We start from the raw sequence: 21625 nt of genomic DNA on the forward strand, positions 1-21625 counted from the left end.
CCCACTTCCTTTTCTCATTAATACCTTATCCTTCCTCTCACCGGAGGCACAATCATTCTTCTCGCTTCCCAACCAAACCATATAAAGCCATTAACCATTACCACATGCAAACAGAGCTCATGCTAATTATCTGCCTATGCATGCCAACCCTGGCCTCCTGTACTGACATGCCATCTCTTCAGCATCCTTCCTGAGAGCAGAACAAAGGAAAAACAAAACCAAAACCCACCAAACATACCAGAAAGGGGCACAGGCCAGGCAGATTTTTCCCCTTTCCGCTCAACTCCGAGCAACAACTCGTGTACCACCAGGACCCGCGTACATACCACAAGGAAGGCGCAATGTCAAATGGCCAAGCTACACTGCTGCTTGTACTCCTGTTTTCCCACTTAGATGTTGATATGATGGCGACACAACTCATTAATTCTTCCATTTAGCCAACGAGGGCACTGGGATTTCGCCGGCATTTTTCATCCCAAACCTCCCTCCGGCCGGTACCAATGGAAAAACGAAAGGAGCACGGGCAGAAGCCCGTGAGGAGCCCGCAGCACCCATTTCGGTACGAGGGCCGGTTCTCCAACTTCTTCCACTCTCCCTTTAGTTCCCTGCGCAGCGAGCTCCGGCCGGGGGCGGTGTACGAGGCGGCTCCGCTCCCCTCAGCCCCCCGGCCCTAAGATGTCTCCCTGCCGCCGGCGGGAGCAGCAGCAGCAGCAGCAGGCGGCGGCCCGGAGCTCGGCCCCGCACCTGCCGCAGCCCTGCCGACCCCCACACACCGATCCCCGCCGCCGAGCAGGGAGCGGGGCAGAAAACACAGCACGAGGGAGACGGAGGAGGCGGCCGCGGCCCTCAGCCCCCCGCAGCCCCCCGCTCACCTTTGCAGCGACCGGCTCAGCGCATCTTCCCCCCCTCCCCGCCTCCCGCTGCTGGATGTGGTGGCGGCGGCGGCGGATCGGGGCGGCCCGCGCTGCCCCTCCCTCGGCTCCCGCTGCCTCTTCACCCCCACATCCCGGTGCCGGCGGTGCCGGCGGCAGCTGCTCCTAAATTCACGGCGCTCCGGCGGCATGAAGTCATCCTCTCCGCCCCCTCCCCGGGCCGCCGCACTCCGCTCCCGCCGAGGACGGGGGGGGTTGAGGCCGCCCCGCCGCACCCCCCCCCCCCCCAGCTCCCGCTCCCTCTCCCTCAGCGCCCGGCCCCGCGGCGCCGTACCAGGGCAGGGCAGGGTCCCGCGGCGCTGCGAGGCCGGAGCCGCGGGGGAAGCCTTCCTCCCGGGGTGTGCGTGTGTCTTGTTTTCCAAGGAAAATCCGCTGTAATCCCTCGTGTGGGCGCCCGGCTCCCCCCTCCTCCTCCTCCCGCCGGCCTCAGGGCGCGCAAGCGCTTCGCAGCCTGCGCCCCCAAAAAAACGCCTTGCCCCCCAAAAACGCCTTTCCCTGGGGGGACGAGGGGAGCTGCTTGGCCCGGGGGGTCCTGATCCGTGCCGGGGGGTGGAGGGCAGAGGAAGGGCCTAGCCCTCCACCGTCCTGGTTCAAGGTCACCAGGACACGCTTCTCCCTTTTACGAGGGTGTCCTGATATTTTTAAGATCCACCAGTAGGCAGCACATCTATTTTTGTTATTTATAGAGCGCCGTGCGTGCGCTGGGGAGCTGGCAGGCTCGTACAGAAAGAAGGCTGGATTGCAGCCACAGTTTACAACCCCACGAACCAGCCCTGCGTGCAGGACCAGCACGGCCGTGTCGCCGCACAAACAGCACCAGGCGGTCCGGTGCAGATAGACAGACAGGCGTGTGGCCAAGCCACTTGGCCCGAGAGCTCTTGGCATTGCCCAAGCCAAGCAAACCAGGAGAAATCCTGATGGAAGAGCTCTTAGGGAAACACAGATGCTCTGAGCGCAGGTGTTCCCAAGGCGCTTGGTCCTATTGACCGGGTAGCCAGCGTCCCAGTGAAGTTCTGGAGTAGGCACGAGTTGGAAACACTGCCGTTAGCCATGGCGGTAAAGCCTGAGACAGGAGCAAAGCTCTCAAGAGGAGTTGCTTCAACAGCCCCAGGAATAGCTAGGAAGGTTGTCTGTAGTGGCAGAGGAAAGCAGATGAGGGGAGAAGAGTCTCATTAAGGTAAGGATCTTAATCTCAGTCTCTCAGATGAAATGGAAGAACTAAGAGCCCGTGTTCCTGTTTGGAAATTCCTTGTATTTATTTTTCTAGTGGTTATAAAAAGGCTTTTAACTGCGCTGGGATCTTTGATTTGATTCCCAGTGCCTGCGCAGTTCCACAGTTGCACTAATTTGGGGCAGCTCCTGTTTACTCCCTGCCTTGAGACTATTATATTGATTGGCACTGCGGATCTGAATGTGCAGAACTGGCAGCATTTCAACACTGATGCTTAATCTCTGTTTACAGTTTGTTATGTGATTAAGGGCTCATCTCCGCACACACAGAGGAGCGCAGAGGCAGGTGGGGCTGGCCCAGGCAGCCTCAGCCCCATGGGGCTATAGGGACCCAGCACCAGCAGGCAACTGAAAGGATCTGCGGGTCACCCCACTGACTGCTGAGGCGGGACAGGTTATGGGGTGTATAATAGGTAGAGCGTTTGGGGAGCGTACAAAGGATTATTATGGGGTGTTTAGGAGAAGAGTGAAAGGCCAGGGGAAAGGGAGATAGATACCAAGGTGATTTGGAGATGAGCAAGTGTTGGAAAATGGTGGGATGAGGGGATCAGCAGGGTTAGTCCTGTGTAAACAGCCGGCTGGTTGGTATGCTTGTCTGCCTGTGCCCTGCACCTGATCACTGCAGTCTGTCCTGTCTGTTCATTAAACTCTATTTTGCTAACTGAGAGGGCTTCCTGGTCTGTGTGTGTGTATGGTGTGTAAGTGCCAGCAATGGGAGTCAGACCTCAGGTCACAGGGACCCATGCCAGAGAGGACAGCGTTACACTTCTCACGCCATCTCTGTTTGCATTGGTGTTTGTGTCTGTGTTGAACTGTGTGACTGGCCAAGTGCATATTCATATCTTTACTGTATACATATATAGTGTGTTTTTGCCTATCAGGCATGCATGCTCAGACTTGCTGGAGGAGAGGTTGGACCTTGGAACATGCAGCCATGGCAGCCTTGCTTGCTATCTGGTTCGGCAACTAATTCACTAAATGATTAGTGTCCTATAAAATACTTGATCTGTGCAAAAGTAAGGATTATTACTATTTCTCTAGTAGCACTAAATTGCAGAGTCAAGAGAAGTAAATGCTCCTGGCCCAAGAATATTAATTACTACTGTTCCACATCATTACAAGAAAAGAGGAAGGGCGCAGGGCAAACACCTACAGAATTTGATTTTAGTGGAAAAACATAGAGGTGTGCATCATCTAGCAACATTCAGAGATCCCATACTAAGGGAATATAATATTGGATTTACTAATCATGGACTTAGTTTCAAATAAATGGAAATATAAATACAATTGATTGAAAACTAAACATTTTAGCTTTAAAAGGGTAGTCTGCAGGGAAATAAAAGAAGAAACTAGTTAGTGAAATCAGTTGAAAAACTCAGTGTGGGGAAACCTTGGGAATTTTTCTTAGATGTGAAAAGAACAATGCGTAAGGAATAACTCCAGACAACTGAAAAGAGAATGACTTCAAACAAGGTATTAGAATTAAGCTGTCAACTCACAAGTGAAAAGATATTTGTGGCTTAAAGGTTAGAAATAGCCAGGGTGATGTGAGGTTTGCCAACGCTCGAATTAGATTGTTAAAATAAATACTGAAATAAATAGTAAAATGTGTATTGTGTAAAAATATAAAGAAAACCTCAAATGAAGAAGTTGAGCTCTCTTTCATTGAGGATGGGGTGAAAAATCTACGCTTTGTCCCTCAAACTGAGTAGTTTGCTTTTCTGGTAATTGCTGGCTGGAACAAAGGGTGGAGCAAATGGAATGGATGTTTAGAAATTAATGTTACTGTTTTCACAGTGAAATTAAAATCAAAAGAGTGTCTTCAAATCAGAGGAGTAAATCGCTGTCTAAATGTAATGAAAAACTAGGGTACAAAATCACAAAAAATGTTTATAAGTCAGGGTGCTCCCCTACTCCTTGGAGACTGTCAGACAGTACCAGTACTTAAGATATGAGAAGAAAAAAGACCTAGGGAACTTTAGTTACCTTAGCTAGTTGTTGGCAGCATGCAACACTGAAATCTGGGGATGCTGTGACTATGGAAGCCATTTTGATAAACTGCAGAAAATAAGGAGTGGTTAAAGGTAGGTAAAGTATATGTGTAATAGACCAGGAATGTGAAGGCTGGCAAAAAGTTGTCTTGTTAGGACAAGATGACATTCTGGAGAAAAGCTAGTGGTAGCATTTCAAAAAGAGTGATCTTGATTTTTATTTAGTATTTTCAGTAGTGGTCTTGGCAAGTAAGTACAAATGAATTAAAAGAAGCCTTATCAGTACAGAGTGGGTTTGGAATAACCTACTAGTTGTATGAGTAGTGAAATCACAGAACTGTGATGAAGTTTTAATAGCAAAAACACAAAACATTTTAACTATGCACTAGAGAATCATTGTCTGAAAAATACAAGGGAAAAGAAAGAAAAAATCAGAAGTACTAGATGTTCACTGGATGACTCTGAGCTAGGGGTGTTGTAAGATTTGAGAAAATAAAATGTATTTTTACCAGATACCAACTGAGGCTAGTATAGATAAGGAAGTTTGCCGACTGGGTTGTGTTTCCTGAGCTCTTGGTCCATCTTCAGAGTAGATTAGCTCCCACAGACCTTTCATTTCAGTGTTACCTAGGCATGTAATGCATCAAAAATCTATGCACTAGATTGTATAGCAGCATTTAATAGTTTATGGGAGCTATTTAAGCTCCTCTGTAAGGAAATACTTCATTATGCTTTTGCTCACATATACTTTGTATTTAAGTATATGCCCACCTATGCATGTAAGACTTTTCACAAGCATTAGGATGTTCAGGAAGTTATTAATGAAGTCTCCTGGACTTAGCTTTTGCTTGATACCAGTGGTAAAAGTAGTTCAGACCACAAGGGTTGGTAAAAGTGGATCTGCTTTACAAGGTATCTTGCTAACGAAGGTTTATATTATATGGAGAACATATGAAGATACAAGTACCACTGCACATAAGCGTCTTCAAAGCTTATATTCCTCAGATTAGGAAAACTGATTTTACTGAGTATAAACAAGAACTCCGATCACCTGTCTTGATCCACTGTCTACTTTTTCGATCTAAATAGCCTACCTCCTACCAGCCTGCTTATGTGGCAGTTACCCAGGGTAGGTTTGGTTTGTGTGGGCCAAAACTCTAAAGATTTTGGAGTCTCTGCAGTGCAAGCCAGTACACTATTTCTCTCAGGAAAATACATAATTCTGTTATAACCAGTTTATCATACTTTGCCATAAGCTTTGTTGTTATTATTAAACTTGTACTATATTTATTAAACTAAACTATATTTCATACTAAACTAAATACTGTACACTTTAATAACAGTTACTTTCTTTTTTTTTCCTGGATTTCTTCAGAGTATGTTTAAAAGATAGCAAGACAATGAATAAACAGTTCTTAGGAAATTTCACCAGTTTTTATAACAGCTCTGGGCAAAAATGTTACGTAACGTTCAGAAAATGCCAGAAAAAACAATTGCCAATTGTCACCAGCAATGTAATATAAGATATCGAACAAGTTTTTACAATTCCTCTGGAGAACATTGTTAAGTGCCGTCCATATTGTGTAGCAAGCCAGTCTTACTGATGTTGTTGAAGAATGATGTAAAAATGCATTGTATGAACTCTTTAACTGTGCCCAGTAAGTTACTGTCCTTCTGACCCCTCTGGCACCTACTAGATGAAATGATTTCAGGTCCCTGAAATAAAATTATGCACAAAAGAAAAATTGCTGTGACCTTAGTGCTAAGAAAATGCAGTTTTTCTTTTGTGCTTACAAGAAGGACATCGAGGCTCTGTAATGTGTCCAGAGAAGGGCTACGAAACTGGTGAAGGGCCTGGAGCACAAGTCCTGTGAGGAGCGGCTGAGGGCACTGGGGTTGTTTAGTCTGGAGAAGAGGAGGCTCAGGGGAGACCTTATTGCTCTCTGCAACTCCCTGAAAGGAAGGTGTGGGGAGCTGGGGGTCGGCCTCTTCTCACAGGTGACTAGTGATAGGACTAGAGGGAATGGCCTCAAGTTGTGCCAGGGGAGGTTCAGGTTGGAAATGAGGAGACATTTCTTCTCAGAAAGAGCAGTCAGGCATTGGGACGGGTTGCCCAGGGAGGTGGTGGAGTCACCGTCCCTGGGGGTGTTTAAGGAAAGGTTGGACGTGGTGCTTGGGGACATGGTTTAGTGGGTGATATTGGTAGTAGGGTGATGGTTGGACCAGATGATCTTAGAGATCTTTTCCAATCTTAATGATTCTGTGGTTCTATGATTATTTTATTCTGTTTCAGCAGATATTTTTTAAAAGCAAATGGACTAAGCTCTCTCTCCAAGTTCACAATTTCAATTCTTTTTAATTCTTTCGTTCACTCTTTCTTTATTCTTTCATTACCATTATTGCTTATTATGTATAGTTATGCCTTTAGGTAAAAGAACATATTTTGTACAATTGTTTGTGTTTATGGGATGTAATGTGTATTACAGAATTTTTTAAAAGGTACACAGGTGTAATGTGACAATGAAAAAGAACATTGCAAGACAAACTGCAGTGTCAGCAATACCCAAATAGACTTTCTTATAAATAAAACCATCGTCAATAAAATATATTTAAAATAGTGATGTATATCTGCAATTATTTCCAAACCATTTGGGGGGGGGGAATGACTTGGGGGTGTTAAGTAAATTCTGCCCGATTGCTTGATAACTCTATCAAAATCATATGAATTAAAATGAAAACAAGTCATGCTGGAGCCAGTACATTAGTTTCTAATCTTCAGCAAGAGGAATTTTAAAGTAAAATGATCTGCCTCTGAACAGATTAGAACAACCAAACTCTGGTTGCAGACAGCCTGTGCCAGTGTCTCTAAGTATCCTTCTTTTAATGCTGGCTGCATATTTTCTTAGACTAGGATAGTCAGATTTTCAAGGCAGCAATGTCAGTGTTTCATTTTGTACAGTGTTAGTCTCTTCCAGAATGCACTTACAGTAATTTATGTCACTTGTCTCTTTAATATGATGGTTTGACTTTTATGCATAAGACCAGTTCTGCCCTAAGTTACAAGTTGTTTCAGCTGAAGGTAATGGAAGTTGTGCATGTACAGGGGTAGAGCCTGGCCCTTAGCCTCCTGACGTCAGTGGGAACAGATGTGTTCTCCTTTTTTCCCCCTTGGGGCTTCAAGCATTGTCTTAGTACAAAGGAGTCTGATTTTCTTAACGCTTTAATAGCAATGATGCTTGTTTTTTCTCATTTTCCACCATCAACTTCATTGCTTGATTATACATTTTCTAAACTTTATAGGAATAATAGGCTCATTGTAGCATTTTCTGTGCTTAAAAATGCATTACTAACATTTTAATATAAAGCATCCTTCCAAATGGGAAGAACAGCTCATAATAATATAATGCTGTTACAGTGTATATGCTATAAAAAAGAGAAATTAAGATTGAACTGTCATTCTCAATTCTGGCATTAGCCATAATTTTTTTCTCAGCGCTTGACTTGTCAACTGTAGCTTTTTCACATTTTCAGATATAGTACATGGAAACTATTATTTTAAGGAAAAAAAAAAGTCTGTCAGTGACAACTTGGATACCAACATAGGTTTTTGGTATGCTTACTTATGTGAATGGATATTAAAGTGAGATGTAGTGCTTTGTCTCTGTATTCCACAACTCTTTGTCAACAGTGGAAGTGCAAAAATTGGAGGATCTTGACATACATTGTTAATGCCCTCTTCTAACGCCATCTTTGCATCCTCCTCAACATTCAAACTAAGTCCCACCTTCAGGTTTTTCATACCAGTCCCCAGAGATGTTAGTTACTAAGAATCTTCATCTTAATCTGCTAACCTAGTATTTATTGTCTTCTCTCAGATTTTTCCACCCATTGCCAGACCCTCTGTTATATTATGTCCCATTTTACTCTTTGTTCAGGTTTCTCTTTCTCTTCTACATCCTGCTGCTTCTATTTATTTTTTTCTTGAATTCCATTTTGCTTTCCTTCCCCTTTGTCTCTTTCATAACGTAACTTGTTCTTCATTCCTTCTGCTGGTATTCAACAGAGCTCCTCTCCAGGCTGTGGGATTTTCCACTTCCTAAGAATTCATAGTGGAGCAAATATATTAGAGGCTCTGTAGTTAAGTTTCACTTCATCTCTTCCCAACTGCCAAATGTCATTTTGGCTCATCACCATACCCCTCCATCCCTTTCTGAAAAGCCTGAGCCAGTATACTCCTCTTCTTACCAGAACCCTCTCCTAGCTCATGTCCCCTCTGCATTTTGAACTCCGCAACTTCCTTTTCCATGCATCTGAAGCCAGATGGAGTAACAAACAGAGAACACAAAAAGTGAAAGCTTTAAATTTCCAGAAGTGGTACCCAGGTAAGGAGTTAATGAAAAGCCCTACTGACTCTGCTGTGGGGTGTGCTTTGTGAGAAAGGCATCTTAGGAGTGGTTTTCGCTAAACTCCCCAGTTCTCTCAGAGCATGTGTAGTTTTCAGACTTTTAAGGATTTGAATATGTTTGAGTTTTGGTGGCTAAGTTCCTCATCCAAAGCACATGGACAAATGAGCACTCCTCAAATTTCTTTTTACCCAAGTTGGATTTACCCTTACAGTTTTTGGATAAAACTATTTTTCTTACTGACATTAAAGTACATTTCGAAGCTGGCACAATACTGAAATTTGTAGATCAAATGATTAAAATCAATAAATTTACAGCAAAAAGAGTCTAGTCTAAAGCAGTGTGTAACTCTTGTAACAAGCAGGTTCTTCTCAGTATATACCTGTGTGCAGTGGCCACCATTTCATTTTTAGTTTGGTGTCTTTCTGTCTTACTAATACTCCCTGGAGTTCAGCCTGCAGTGATATTTAGCATGTAATATACAGCCTGTATTTCATTGACTGGTACAGATTTAAAATTATGTAAAATCTTAATCTTGATTTTCTTCCAGATTCTTTTTTTTATACCTGTTTTAGTGATCTGAGGAACCCTATTAAGACTGGAGTCAGTGAGTCCAGAAGTTTATCACTGTACAGTCCTTTAAAAAGAGATTTATCCAAAAGATTGTCATCTCAGCTTTTCAGTTTGCAATGCAGCAGAGATCATCCTGCAATGTATATAATCAATTTAAATTAATTAAATAAATAAATAAATAAATAAATAAATAAATTACTACGTCTGCAGTGCATAACAAGGAGGAGAGAAACAAAAACCGTTGGAGTGGCCACAACCTGATGCCTTTGCAGATACAGAGAATTTGTCAGCAGAAATGTGCCAGAGTTGTCCTATGTATTTTAGATTATTCACTTCCAAAATAGTTGAAAACAGCCAGGAAACAAGAAAGCCCTATCAGCCTGACCAAAGAAAATATAACTTTTCCTAACTCCAAATCCAGCACATCCCATGGCCAAGGTATTAGACAGACTTCTCAACAACATGCCTGCACTTCTAAAACTTTGTCTAAAGCTATTTCTAAAACTGAAGAAGGCCCATTTTCATTGTCCGTTAGCTTTGCTTTCTGTTTCCCTTTCTGTATTCCTTCATGTCAGTATTCTTTTCAGTTCAGCATTCTGTTCTGTTTTGGATAGTGTCTAATCTTAATTTTCTAAATAACAGAAGCCTGTGGGTTTATTGTCATTTTTTAATTGTTGGTGAGTAGGTGGCAGTTAAACATACACAGTTCTGATTTCCAAGGCACATGCAATTCTTCATTTTTCCTTTGGGTACCAGCTATTAAAACTTATTCTTGGTCCCTGCATTTGGGTTGGTTGGTGGTCATCCTTAGGATTTTTTTTTTTTTCATTGGTTAAGACATTTGCCTGTTTCCTGAGGGACCTTTTAATTTTGTACAGATATGTATATTTCATGATATGTTTTTTTCAATAGAAAAAAGATGCACTTTCATTACTGGTAAGTGTTGTGCCCAAAGCTGGTCAGTGGTTTTGTTTAATGACGTTGGGGGTGTTGGGGCTTTCTGCTTTAAAATAGTTGCTTCTCAGATAAGGTACCTCAGTGATTCTGTATCAATAGCGGTGAATCTTTTCCTCCAAAACACTTAATTTTATAAAAAGTAATTAGCTTGTAATTGTTTTGTTTTAATTTTACTCTTTCATTTCTGAGTGTATATTGGAAAAAAATGCAGCTGTTCCTTGTGTCTATCCATTCAGAAACTCAAGGCATCTATAGTAATTCCATTTTCAAGTCGATCTTCTGTTGTGGTTGAGGATTTCTTTGAGTCTATTTATGATCCTAGAGCAAACTGTGTCAGTCTTGAAACAGAAGAAACAATAACCTTTTCAGATAACTCTCGACAATAGGGTAAAAGGCCATTTGTTGCGTAGGATGGGAAGAAAGAGGAGACTGGAAAAATAGTTCAAATTCCAGCAAGAGCTAAGTGGAAGGTACAATTTCACAAAAGCCTCCTGCAAACACTTTTTGCAGTCAAAAAAAGGAGGATTAACAGAGAAGAATTTGTAAGGCATTTAGTTGCTGTTTGTATGAGCTCAGATGTTACAAATGGGGGAATAAAACTGTAGAATAGGTTGTACACTAACATTTTATAATGTGTGGAGTTTCATTGTACTTGTATAGATAGGAACACTTAGACAAATAAAATTGTATAAAATGAGTCCTGAATATCCACACAGGCAATGTCTTCCAGAGTAGTATTAAATTACATGATGCTGGAGCTGCAGAGCATGCACCATTTCCAAAGAGCCTTTGGACAGCGTATGCTAACTATCTCAAGGCAATAAAAGATTACTTAAGTGGATAAGTAGCTGTACAGCACAGACTTGTAACTTGCAATTTGTAGGACAAATGTGTCTGACCTCTACTTTTATAACTCAGACCTCTGCAGCTGATTCCAAGCACTACAGTTTCATTCATTTTAGCCTCGTAAGCAGCTATACTTTTCACCAGTCTGAACAGAATATAATCCAAAATTAATCTAAACTACCTCTTTTTTGAGACTGGATTTTTACTAGTGTCATTTGAGTTACCATAGCATAAGAAAGCTTTGATCCTAGATGAAGATCTGATTAGATTAGGCACAATACAAAAACAGGCACAAAACGAGACATTTCCAAGTGTAGTTTATGTTCAAATGATCAAGATGCTGGATAGCAGAATACAGCTGGGTAAATCATTCCTGATCTTCTTCAACAGACAGGAATCATAAAACAGGAGCAGCCTGAACACTCGGTTAAAAACAAAACAAACAAACAAACAAAAAAACACATAAAGGGAGTAGGAGTTGGCTATGAGATATCCCTGTGGGACATGATATGTCTCATCTCAGATCTCAGGCCTAGAAGCTTTGCATGTGAAAACACAAATATGTTTGCACTGAAACTGTAAAAAATGGCCTGCAAAATGGACCAAGCAGGAGTCATTGTGTTGACTAAGAAACAGTATTTGATGAAGATCATTCTAGAAGTGGGTAAAGCAGCTTGATGTAAAGAAAGAAAGAGTTCTATGAGTGCACAGAAATTAATTCTGCAATCAGTGTGACAGCGTGACAAGATAGAAAGTTCATTATAGTAACAGTGGTCAGACCTTGTACAAGCAGGGCAAAAACCAATAAGGACATTGTAGTAATCCATAGTAATCCATAAGAATTTAAATGAAATTTTCAATTGCATGGCTAAATAGAAACAAACAAACAAACAACAAACATTTTTGAAGTGTTGTGAAGAGAGAACATGGAGACCCACTTGAAATAAGATACAGAAGGACAACAGAAGGAGAGTAAGGACAGGACTCTAGGAACCTGAAGACAGCAGTTAGGAAAGATACTTTTTAGATCACGATAAAGGAAGTGGAACGAGACCAAGAACACTGCTTCAAAAAATGAAGAAAGGACAAGATTGCACAGTCAGCAGGTTAAAAGTCAGTGAGGAGTAGGAAGTACTGGTTCTGAGATTTTGGTAGAATGGTGGGAGGACAGAATAGAAACTTAGTCTTTCCATTTTTTTTTCTCCTAAAAATGTTCTTCCTGTGTCTTCTTAAAGCAGTTACTATGAACAACAATATTATCTTTCAATTTTTAGCTTGCCCTAGATTCTGAGATTTTAGGGCTTAGCAGATATTATAGAATCAAAGTATCATTAAGGTTGGAAAAGACCTCCAAGATCATATGGTCCAACCATCCACCAACCACCAATATCACCCATATATATATATATATTGTCATATAGCCATTAGCATGGCTTTTCAGCTGAAAGTTGTCCTTTTGGGGGAACAGACTCTCAATTTTTACACTTACTTCAAATGTCTCTAAGAGACTTTAGGTTACAAACCACGATTTAATTGTTTTATAAAACATTTTCTGAATTGAAAGTACACCCAAAATGGAATGTATCTTTGCAATATGGGATTTTTACAATATTTTGTGATCAAATAATGAAATTTATCAAAAAAAAAAAAGAGAGATTAAAGACAATCCTTTACAAACAGCAACAGCAATATTTCTATACCTTCTTAAGTGTTGAGTGCTGGTTACCTGTAAATGTTTTTTACAAATCATGTCCTTTCACTAATTTTGCAGCTGCAACAATCTTTTATTATGGTAGCTGGTTAGTTCTGCTTTTAATTCTTAAAAAATAAAATAAAATCTGATACACCGAGAGAGAGTTTTGAGTTGTGATTATTGTTTTAGTTTTTGTTGAGAGAAAACTCTGTTGGGACGACTTTTAGATATTATCTAAAAACTTGGAATAAACAATGTATTTAATGAATCTATAGAACCAAAACTATATGTTCATATACTGGTGTGCAATACAAAACACACATACGACGTAAGGTAAAATATGCACCATACTGGTAATCTTTGATAGTGACAGTGATTAATTTCTTGTGGACTGAGGAGTTCTCAAAAGCAGTCTGGACCCCACAATGTCCTTGATATCACAGAATTACAGGTTGGAAGAGACCTCCAAGATCACCTAGTCCAACCTCTGACCTAACACTAACAAGTCCTCCACTAAACCATATCAGTAAATCTAAACGTCTTTAAAAGACCTCCAGGGATGGTGACTCAACCACTTCCCTGGGCAGCCCATTGCAAGCCTAACAACCCTTTCAGTAAAGCAGTTCTTCCTAATATCCAACCTAAACCTCCCCTGGCGATATACATACCCGTGGCATTAAAGCCAAGATCTGAGTCACCTAGATTTTGCCTTACTATGACCATCAGTCTCTAAAATTTTCCTCAAGTCTGACATGGATAAATTTCCAGAGCCAATTTATCCTCCTTGACTATCCTTAGAATTCCTTGTACGCTTAAAATTAGGCTCTGGGAATACTCAGAAACAGTGATCACTGGGAACAGAGATGCTTGGCTTTTGCCTGAGCCCTATTCAGTCTAGAGTTTTTCTGATTGCTGAAGTTCTTGAGTAACTCTGTCCTACAGCTTGGAGAACAGCTAACTGATGCTGACAGCACTGGTGTAGTTAACAAACATGTCATGATAGTCACCTCATGCAGCTATACAAAGTGATGAGTGTGTATCTGCTGTATATATAGGTGTTTATCTATCTGATATCTTATAGTCTGAATCTTCAGTGCAAAGGACAGAAGAAAGGAAGAAGAAATCTTTCATTTCTGCATTACAAATGGAGACTGGGAGCACACTGAAAGCAAATAAGCAAGCTCAAACAAGAAATCTGTGACAAAGCTGGGAATTGAACTGACAATCTTGAGTGCCTTAACCATTCTACTTTCCATGAAGTGTGTTTTTTTTTTTTAACACTCAAATTCTTATCAGAAGATTACGTTTTTTTCTTTCACCCTAAATTTTATTTGCATTACTGTTTAAATTTGAGTTTTTTAACAGCTGTTGTTTTTGCAGCAATGAAAGTCAATATTGTGGAGCTGGTCTTAATTTCCAGATGGAGAGCATTTATTAAAAAAAATATTATTGAATGCTTGTTCCTTATGACATGTAAAGCTGTTCAAACAGCATTCTGAGAGAGAGGTGATAGCTTTGGGAGGTGGTTTTTATAGAGTAAGTTTATAATGTATTGCACCACTCATCTGAAATTTCTAACAGAATTTACAAAAAGAAGGTAGAATTATAAACAGTATTATCTTCTACTGAAAACCTAAATTTCTGGCTCCTATAATCACTTCTTTCAACACACATCATGTATCTCAATTGGTGAGACTCTTGCTTTGAACAAGTTGTGGTATATGATTAAGTAGTATATGACTAAGTAGCAGTATAGATTTATTTCAACTCCATTTTAAGGAAAATGCAACCAAACCTGACTATATAATATGTTCTTTCATTTTACTTATGTTATCCCATTATGTATGAAGAGTTTTAATTTTAGTTAGCAAATAGCAAGAACTATATAACTGTTTGATTTTATTCAGTGTAATGAACTAGTAATAAAACATGGTATGATTGTGTTGTTTCAAGGCACAGCAAATCAGAAGGAAGGTCTTCACTTTGCCCCTCCATATGGTTGTTTTTCCTCATGAAGCTTCTTCCATAATTCAAAGATTTTTCACCAACAAATGCACCACTTCAACATTAGCATAGATATTTAGGCTGTCACAGAAAGTGGAGTCAAGCCAGAATCAATCCTGATTTTTGTAAAAGGTAATTGGCATTCACATTGTTTCTGTTTCTTGTTTGTTTTGTTTTGTTTTTGTTTGTTGTTGTTTTTTTGTTTTTCTTTTTTAGTTTTTTCTCCAGTTTTCTTCAGCCTGCCGACCTAGGTAGGTACGAAGATATGATGATTAGGTGTGAATTTAAAGCTTTGCTGAAGTTTCCTCAAAGGTCCACCAAAAATAACATTAGGCCAAAAGTTTATCCATGTCTGCTTGTCTCTGTCATGTCTTTATTGACTCTTCACTATTCCAGTTCTAAATTCAATACAGCCTTGGGGAAGGAAACATTTATATAAGAGGGTTACGGTGGAAGAATTTCTCTATTGATCCTGTGTATGAAAAAAGGGCCTTGGAACCAAAATGCCTTAAAGTAATTAAATATGACCATTCTTCCCCTCGAAGAAGACATATTTATCCAAAAGGGAAACCTGCAAGCTCTCTCCTCTGACAGAGAATACCTTCAACTTAGAAAACTAAAACTGAGGAAGTAAAAAAAAAAAAAAGTCCTGATAGAATTTGTATTATGCAATATTTGTGTACCTGTTTTTGTGAATAAATTGTAATCTACATTTGTGGAGGGATCACTCCCTGACCGTGCTATTTATCATGTATATCCAGGTCTGTCTTCTTCCATTTCTCTCTTTATTTACCATTCAGAGAAATAACCCTTTGGGAAGGGCTGTTTCACCTGACTTCATAGGAAAGTCCTAGCCTATTTTAATGATACATGTAGCAAATAACAAAAAGACTCAGAACACTGGTATTTTAGTCTGTTTTGCATTAATTTATGGTGTGCCATGTCACATAAGTGACTTCAATGACTCCTAGTATCTCAAATGATGTTGATTTGAAGCAGCAAGATATTAAAAACCTCTCACTTGTTCTAGGATAGGTAGCTGCTGTATATGGCTATTCAAATCTACATTATGTGAAAGACCATCATGGAAGAATTAAGGCAGACATTTAATCAGAAAGGCTGCTGAAAATCATCCAGCTGACTGTTAAAATTTGGAAATACAGCTGGTGCACTTAATCACACAAAAGCTAAGTTTATCACTTATTCAGCATTCTTTGTCTCTAACAATGCCATGGAAAAACAATAGCGTTTTTTTTTCCTCTTAAAATGGACTGGGCAGCTCTATTTCTTTCCTCCCTTCTTTGATTTACAATATACGTATTGTCTGAGCACTTTGCATGAATATTTTTACAGTGCGTGCATTGTCTTTGTCTTGAATGCTGTAGGTCCAGCGCTTTACCATTCTGAAGGCTTTACTTGCATCAGAATCTCTGTTTTATTGCTAGCCTTTATATATAAATTGAATGAAAAGGAGCAAAATAGTCATGAAAAACACATCCTGTTGTCTGGTAGCAACATGCTATCAATCTGTATTTTGGCTAAAGGTTTTTTTTTCCTTGGGAGATCTAGTAGAGTAAGAAAAGCTAAATTAGCAGTTTGCACTAACATTATGTCTAGCATACAGTATAAAAGAGAGTAACAGAGAAAATTTAGGAGGTATAGTAGTCATATTTGGGACATTTTTCCACCTTGAAGGTGCTCTACTTTGAGTTGTTGACTCCTGTAAGAATGCCATATATGAATATGGCAAAAGAGTTTGTATGAACCTTATTTATTTTTATTTTTTTTTAAAGTAAATTGAAAAACTAGAACACTATACATAAAAGTGAAGCTTTTTTAAGTCTGTAAAAAAGCAAGATAGAAAAAGAGGATAGAACTGACCTAATGATGCAAGAATGTTGGGGGATTTATAAAATATGAGGTTTATAAAATATTGTGACTTGTCCCAGATTCCAAATACAAAGAAATGGCTTCTGTTGAAGTAATTAAAATTTGCCAAGCAAAGAAAATTTGTCAACCCACATGAAAACTTACTGAGGAAGGTTAAGTTCTTGGCTAGCACGAACATGAGAGAATATAAAAAAAATAGAAAAGAGAATTCAAAACAAAAGGGGTAACAAGGATCAAATCTGGAACCTACGAAAATCACGTTGTCCAAACCACACCAATTAGCATAATATCAGAAAATGTTTATGTCTGTCAATTGACAGCATAACTAAAAAGGAGTCAGAGACTCTGCAAGAGTCAGCAGAATGTATATACCATAGACAAAAAAGCATCTTCCAGCTCAGAAGAGATCTTGGGAGGAATAGCACCAGTGCAGCAAAAGAAATTTAGAAAACTAACTTAAAAATAAATAATGATTAATTAATGGGTCCATGTTGCTAGGAAAAGCCCATTTACCTCAGAAAGTGTGTAGTAAAAGGTGATAAAAGCAGACACCATTTTAGCTTAATGTGATGAAGTTACACCAATTATTGGAATATATAAATGAAATATGTAGATAAATGTAATATCCAAAATGGAAGGAAAAATTGTGATGAAAAAGATTTGTGATGGGGGAGAAGTAGAGAATCTCAACTTTTAGAATTCTGGTCTCATTAAAAAGACACACTGTTTAGAAGGCTAAATAAAGATAGCATAGGGACAGGCTAGCTGCTGCTTAATAACAATTACCACCTTAGAAAATTTACTGAGTTATTATAGAAAGTAGTAAATGCTAGCACAATTAAAAAAAAAAAAAAGGTAAAATACAGCCTACTTTGTTATTGTACTAGATTAAACTTCCTTACAAGTAAAAGCTTTAGCAGTTTTTCTATCATAAGATGTCTCTGTGGTGAGTTAGGCATATCCTGAAGTGCCTCGTTTACAAGCACCTTCTTGTCTGACTAAGCCCTTAAAATACTGATTTATTCTTAAATGATTCATAGAGGCATTTGTAAACTAAAGTCACTAATTATGTATCTTGCACCATGTTTAATAATCCTAAATCTGTTGATAAACTTCATCACTTCTTTTTCAATGTGTGGTATTTTCAATCATATACCTTGTAAAAAATTCAGAAAATAAAGCAAGAGTTCATTGATTTGACAACTGATGCTGAAATATTCTTAGTGTTTGTTGCCAATATAAATTGTTTTTATTCATTAACAAGAAAAGTATGAATTATATTATTGTAAAATACATTCTTACATACTAACTTCACTACTACATTCATAATCCGTATACTTGCATGTCTGTAACAGGAAGTAACAAACATTTAGCTAGAATCTCAAATTGTAGTTATTATTTGATTATATTTTTTGAAAAAACAAACAGAAAAAAACGCACAATATAGTTGAAGATGCTATTCGTACAGAGTATAGCTGGCAAAAAACATCCATTCCAGAACTTATGCTCTCAAGAAGGTTTCCTATTTGTAATGCAGAAATTAATGGATAGATGTGATAGTCTGACTCCTTTGGTATTCAGAGAAAGAGTAAAAAACGAGTACACTCCCTAGGTAATGTCAGCAACAAAACAAAGCTCTCTGCATAAACTCAGCACTCAGTGTGCTTCTGTGCCTATAGTGACATTTTAAGCTCTTTATATAATTGGCAACTTTGTTGAAAAGTGGAAGTCCGGAGTTCCCAACACAGTTACAGGAAAACATATGATGATATATTTGTGTAATTTTCTTGAAGATTGAAGTATAACATGCAGTCTTTTTGTTGTGATACCAAATGAAAAGTGGTACTGAAGCAGCTCTTAAAGGCCTATGCACATGCCAAAATCTGTGGCAAAGTCAAGAGATGATACTGATGGCAGCTTAGGAAAAGTTGGACTCATTGTTTGGTTTATACGTGCTGAAAGCAGCAATGAACTTGTCCTTGATGATAAAATATTTTTTCCTCATTTCTGTCTCTGTGATCTATTGAGCTAGTGGACGCTGGTATTAACAAGGAAAAAAAAAAAGGCATTTTAAAATCAGATTCCTGATCTATAATTAACTTTGCAAAGTTACAATACAGCAGTAATAAAGTGGCATCGACTGATAATTAATTCACAGAACACTGAAAATCAATTTCTGCATGGTTAGAAATTGCTGTCTGAGCCACGAGGATCTTGCAGAGGTCTCAGAGTCTTCCAGGCAGATGGAAAAAAACAAGGAGCTATAAGAAAAACCGAAGAACAGATTTTATTTAAAAGGTCATTATGGGAAAACCATCATCTATTTTTTTCTCCTTCCTATATATAAAAGTCCTATATATACAAAATGCTATTTAAAATTGTTCCCAGTTTTAATACATTTAAATACTTAAATAAAATCAAAGCATTTAAAGTTCCTTTCAGCTATAGAGATAAAGAGGCCTGCACAACATTTCTAGGTATCCAAGAGTAACAAAATGATGCAGCTCCCATTATCTTGAAATTTTGAAATGTATTTTTACATCTTTGACAGGATGAATTTATAAGTCAGAGTCTATCTTGCTTTGCAGGAAGTGGACTCTCTTGAGGGACAAGAGGCCTTGCAGAGGGATGTAGGTAGATTGGAGCACTGGGCAATCATCAATGGCAAGAAGTTTAGCAAAGGAAAATGCCGGGTTCTGCACCTGGGACGGAGCAGTGCTGGATGCAGGTACGCACTGGGAGATGGGTGGCTGGAGAGCAGCTCAGCAGAAAGGGGCTTGGGGGTGCTGGTTTGCAGCAGGCTCAACGTTGAGCCAGCAGTGTGCCCTGGCAGCCAAGAGGGCAAATGGCATTTTGGGGTGTATTAAGCACAGCATGGCCAGCCAAAGGTCACAAGAGGTGATTCTCCTGGTATATTTAGCATTGGTGTGGCCTCACCTTGAACATCACATGCAGTTCTGGGCTCCACAGTATAGAAGGGACGTTAAGGTCCTTGAAGGTGTCCAAGGGAGGACAGCAAAGCTGGTAAAAGGTCTGGAAGGCATGTCCTGTGAGGGGAGGCTGAGGACACTTGGGTTGTCTGGTCTGGAGGAAAGGAGGCCGAGAGGCGACCTCTGCAACTGCTCTCTGCAGCTTCCCGAGGAGGGGAAGCAGAGAGAGGTGCCGGCCTCTGTCCTCTGGTAACAGGACAGGATGTGCAGAAATGGCACAAAGCTGTGCCAGAGAGGTTCAGACTGGACATTAGGAAAAAATTATTCACTGTGAGGGTGAACAAACAACACAACAGGCTTCCTAGAGAAGTGGTTGATGCCCCATTCCTCTCCGTGTTCAAGAAGCATTTTGGTAATGCCCTCATTAATATGCTTTGCCTTTTGGTTAGCCCTGAAGTGGTTGGGTAATTGGACTCAATGATCTTTGTAGGTCTCTTCCAACTGAACTATTCTAATAATTCTAATTCTAATGATTCTAATAATTAGATGGAAGTGAATATTCATTTTCATTATCCATTAATTTGCAGACAGAATGATATCTCAAAGAATTCACATTAACACTGTAATCCAGAGATGATAATTCTCTGTCAAAGTGCAGACCAGCTGAATGTAGTGTGCTTTTTATTTTTCCAAAATTCCAGCTACAGGTGTTTTTTTTTTTTTGTTTGTTTTTTTAAAAAAAGTAATCCATCTGACAGTGGATTTTTTTGTTTTCTTTAAGCTTTACTAAAGCAGAACTGTCAGAAATTATATCAATAGCCATGGAAGAAAATATTTTTTCCTAACTGTTTTTAATGATTTACTTAGTGAAAAAAGGAAAAAAAAATGGCAATAAGCAAAGCCCTATTTTACTAAGAGGTAACATTTTAGACATCAGTGCTCTTAGAAATCACAATCAAATGATTTATATGAATAACTCTAAATGATATGATGGTATACTTAGTTGCTTTTGCAGCAGCTACCCTGTGAGCTTCTGCATTTTCACATTTGTTTGCAATAACCAACAAAACAGAAAACCAACAGCTTTGTTCCTAGATGCTATTCTAGAACTATTTGAAGGATTTGCATTGCCTGCATACGTCAAACAGTTCCCTGTGAGCAATAGAGAAACTGCTACGTAATTTTTGTAAAAAGTCGACTGTATGTACCACACAAAATGTCTGTCATTAACAAAAGAGAAAAACATTGTCTTGAAGGTATAGCTTCTATTTAGTACATGACTAAATTACATTTTACCAACATCATACTCATGTTCCATGGGAGGATGTAGTTTAACTAGATTAAAATAAATAATACCTGGCTCTACCTTAAATTATGATGTCCATGCCAGTTTCTATAGTTGATGGATATTATGTGTAAGTCCCAGGGCACTATAGTCTATAATAGATTGTATTTAGCCTACAATAAACATAAAAAAAATGAGATATTTACTCACAAACTGGCTGAATGTATTGGGCTATCCCAGCTACAGCTGTGTAGCAATTCTGGAAACATATTTGCAAAATAACCTTTTCCAATGATTGTTTTAATTATTTTGGTAGAAAGTTCCTAAAGAAATGTAAGGTTCCCTGTCTTTTAGAGGTGTATGCACATGCAATATTACTCAATATCAAGCAGATTGCACTTGATATTAAGCAACATATTTGTCTAGATAACGAAGTAGTCACTGGCTAAGGTAGCCTAGATGGAGTATCTCAGAGAAACCTCTGCCTCAGCATCATTCATCCCCAGTTCTTTGCTTCACTAACTGGATTTTCCAGGTCTTGCCCAGTTGTGACAGTGGAGAGTGGGAGGGAAGTAGTCTTCCCCCTCAGACTGTCTTCAGAAAATCTCTTGGCACACACACCTACTCTTTGTTGTGAGCCCAAAGCGAGACCATCTCTTATGTAGTTCCAGTGCCTGGTTTTGAAGTCCTTTGATTTTTCAGTAGTTTAGTACAAGACAGTGGAGGCTGTTCCAGGAGGCTCTCATCATCTTTTAAGCCTACAGGCTTTTTAAAGCTTTAACCTCTATGTGATACTCACTAAACATTTGTAAAATGTACGATTGCTTGTATTGTCTGTCTATACAATGATTAATTAATCTTTCCAGATTTTCTTTTTATATGACAGTTTCT

The 21625-nt window shown here is 39.3% G+C and overlaps 1 protein-coding gene and 2 long non-coding RNA genes across 11 annotated transcripts in view; 2 read left to right on the top strand and 1 right to left on the bottom strand.

Annotated features, from left to right (window-relative positions):
* Positions 1 to 1551, bottom strand: part of PKIA (cAMP-dependent protein kinase inhibitor alpha) — a 43036-nt gene extending 41485 nt beyond the window's left edge. For 5 of the 9 annotated variants that reach the window (XM_083822644.1, XM_083822647.1, XM_083822645.1 and 2 more), the window contains exon 1: positions 873 to 1197. In XM_083822644.1, the coding sequence (XP_083678770.1) occupies positions 873 to 1063 (191 nt within the window). In that variant the 5' untranslated portion in view covers positions 1064 to 1197. The other 4 variants (XM_083822649.1, XM_083822650.1, XM_083822648.1 and 1 more) reach the window with 4 other exon arrangements.
* A 136-nt stretch (positions 1552 to 1687) lies between these two features.
* LOC310893526 overlaps positions 1688 to 21625 on the top strand; it is a 221826-nt gene continuing 201888 nt past the window's right edge. Inside the window, exon 1 of the long non-coding RNA XR_014579061.1 lies at positions 1688 to 2109. This is a non-coding gene — a long non-coding RNA (uncharacterized lncRNA). The remainder of the gene's footprint in view (positions 2110 to 21625) is intronic.
* Positions 13712 to 19242, top strand: LOC310893527. Its single transcript, XR_014579066.1, has 3 exons — positions 13712 to 13884; positions 14579 to 14761; positions 19108 to 19242. It is a non-coding gene; the product is annotated as an uncharacterized lncRNA (long non-coding RNA).

The sequence above is a fragment of the Anser anser genome (genome assembly GCF_964211835.1).
Source record: "Anser anser genome assembly, chromosome: 2".
NCBI classification, from domain to species: domain Eukaryota; kingdom Metazoa; phylum Chordata; class Aves; order Anseriformes; family Anatidae; genus Anser; species Anser anser.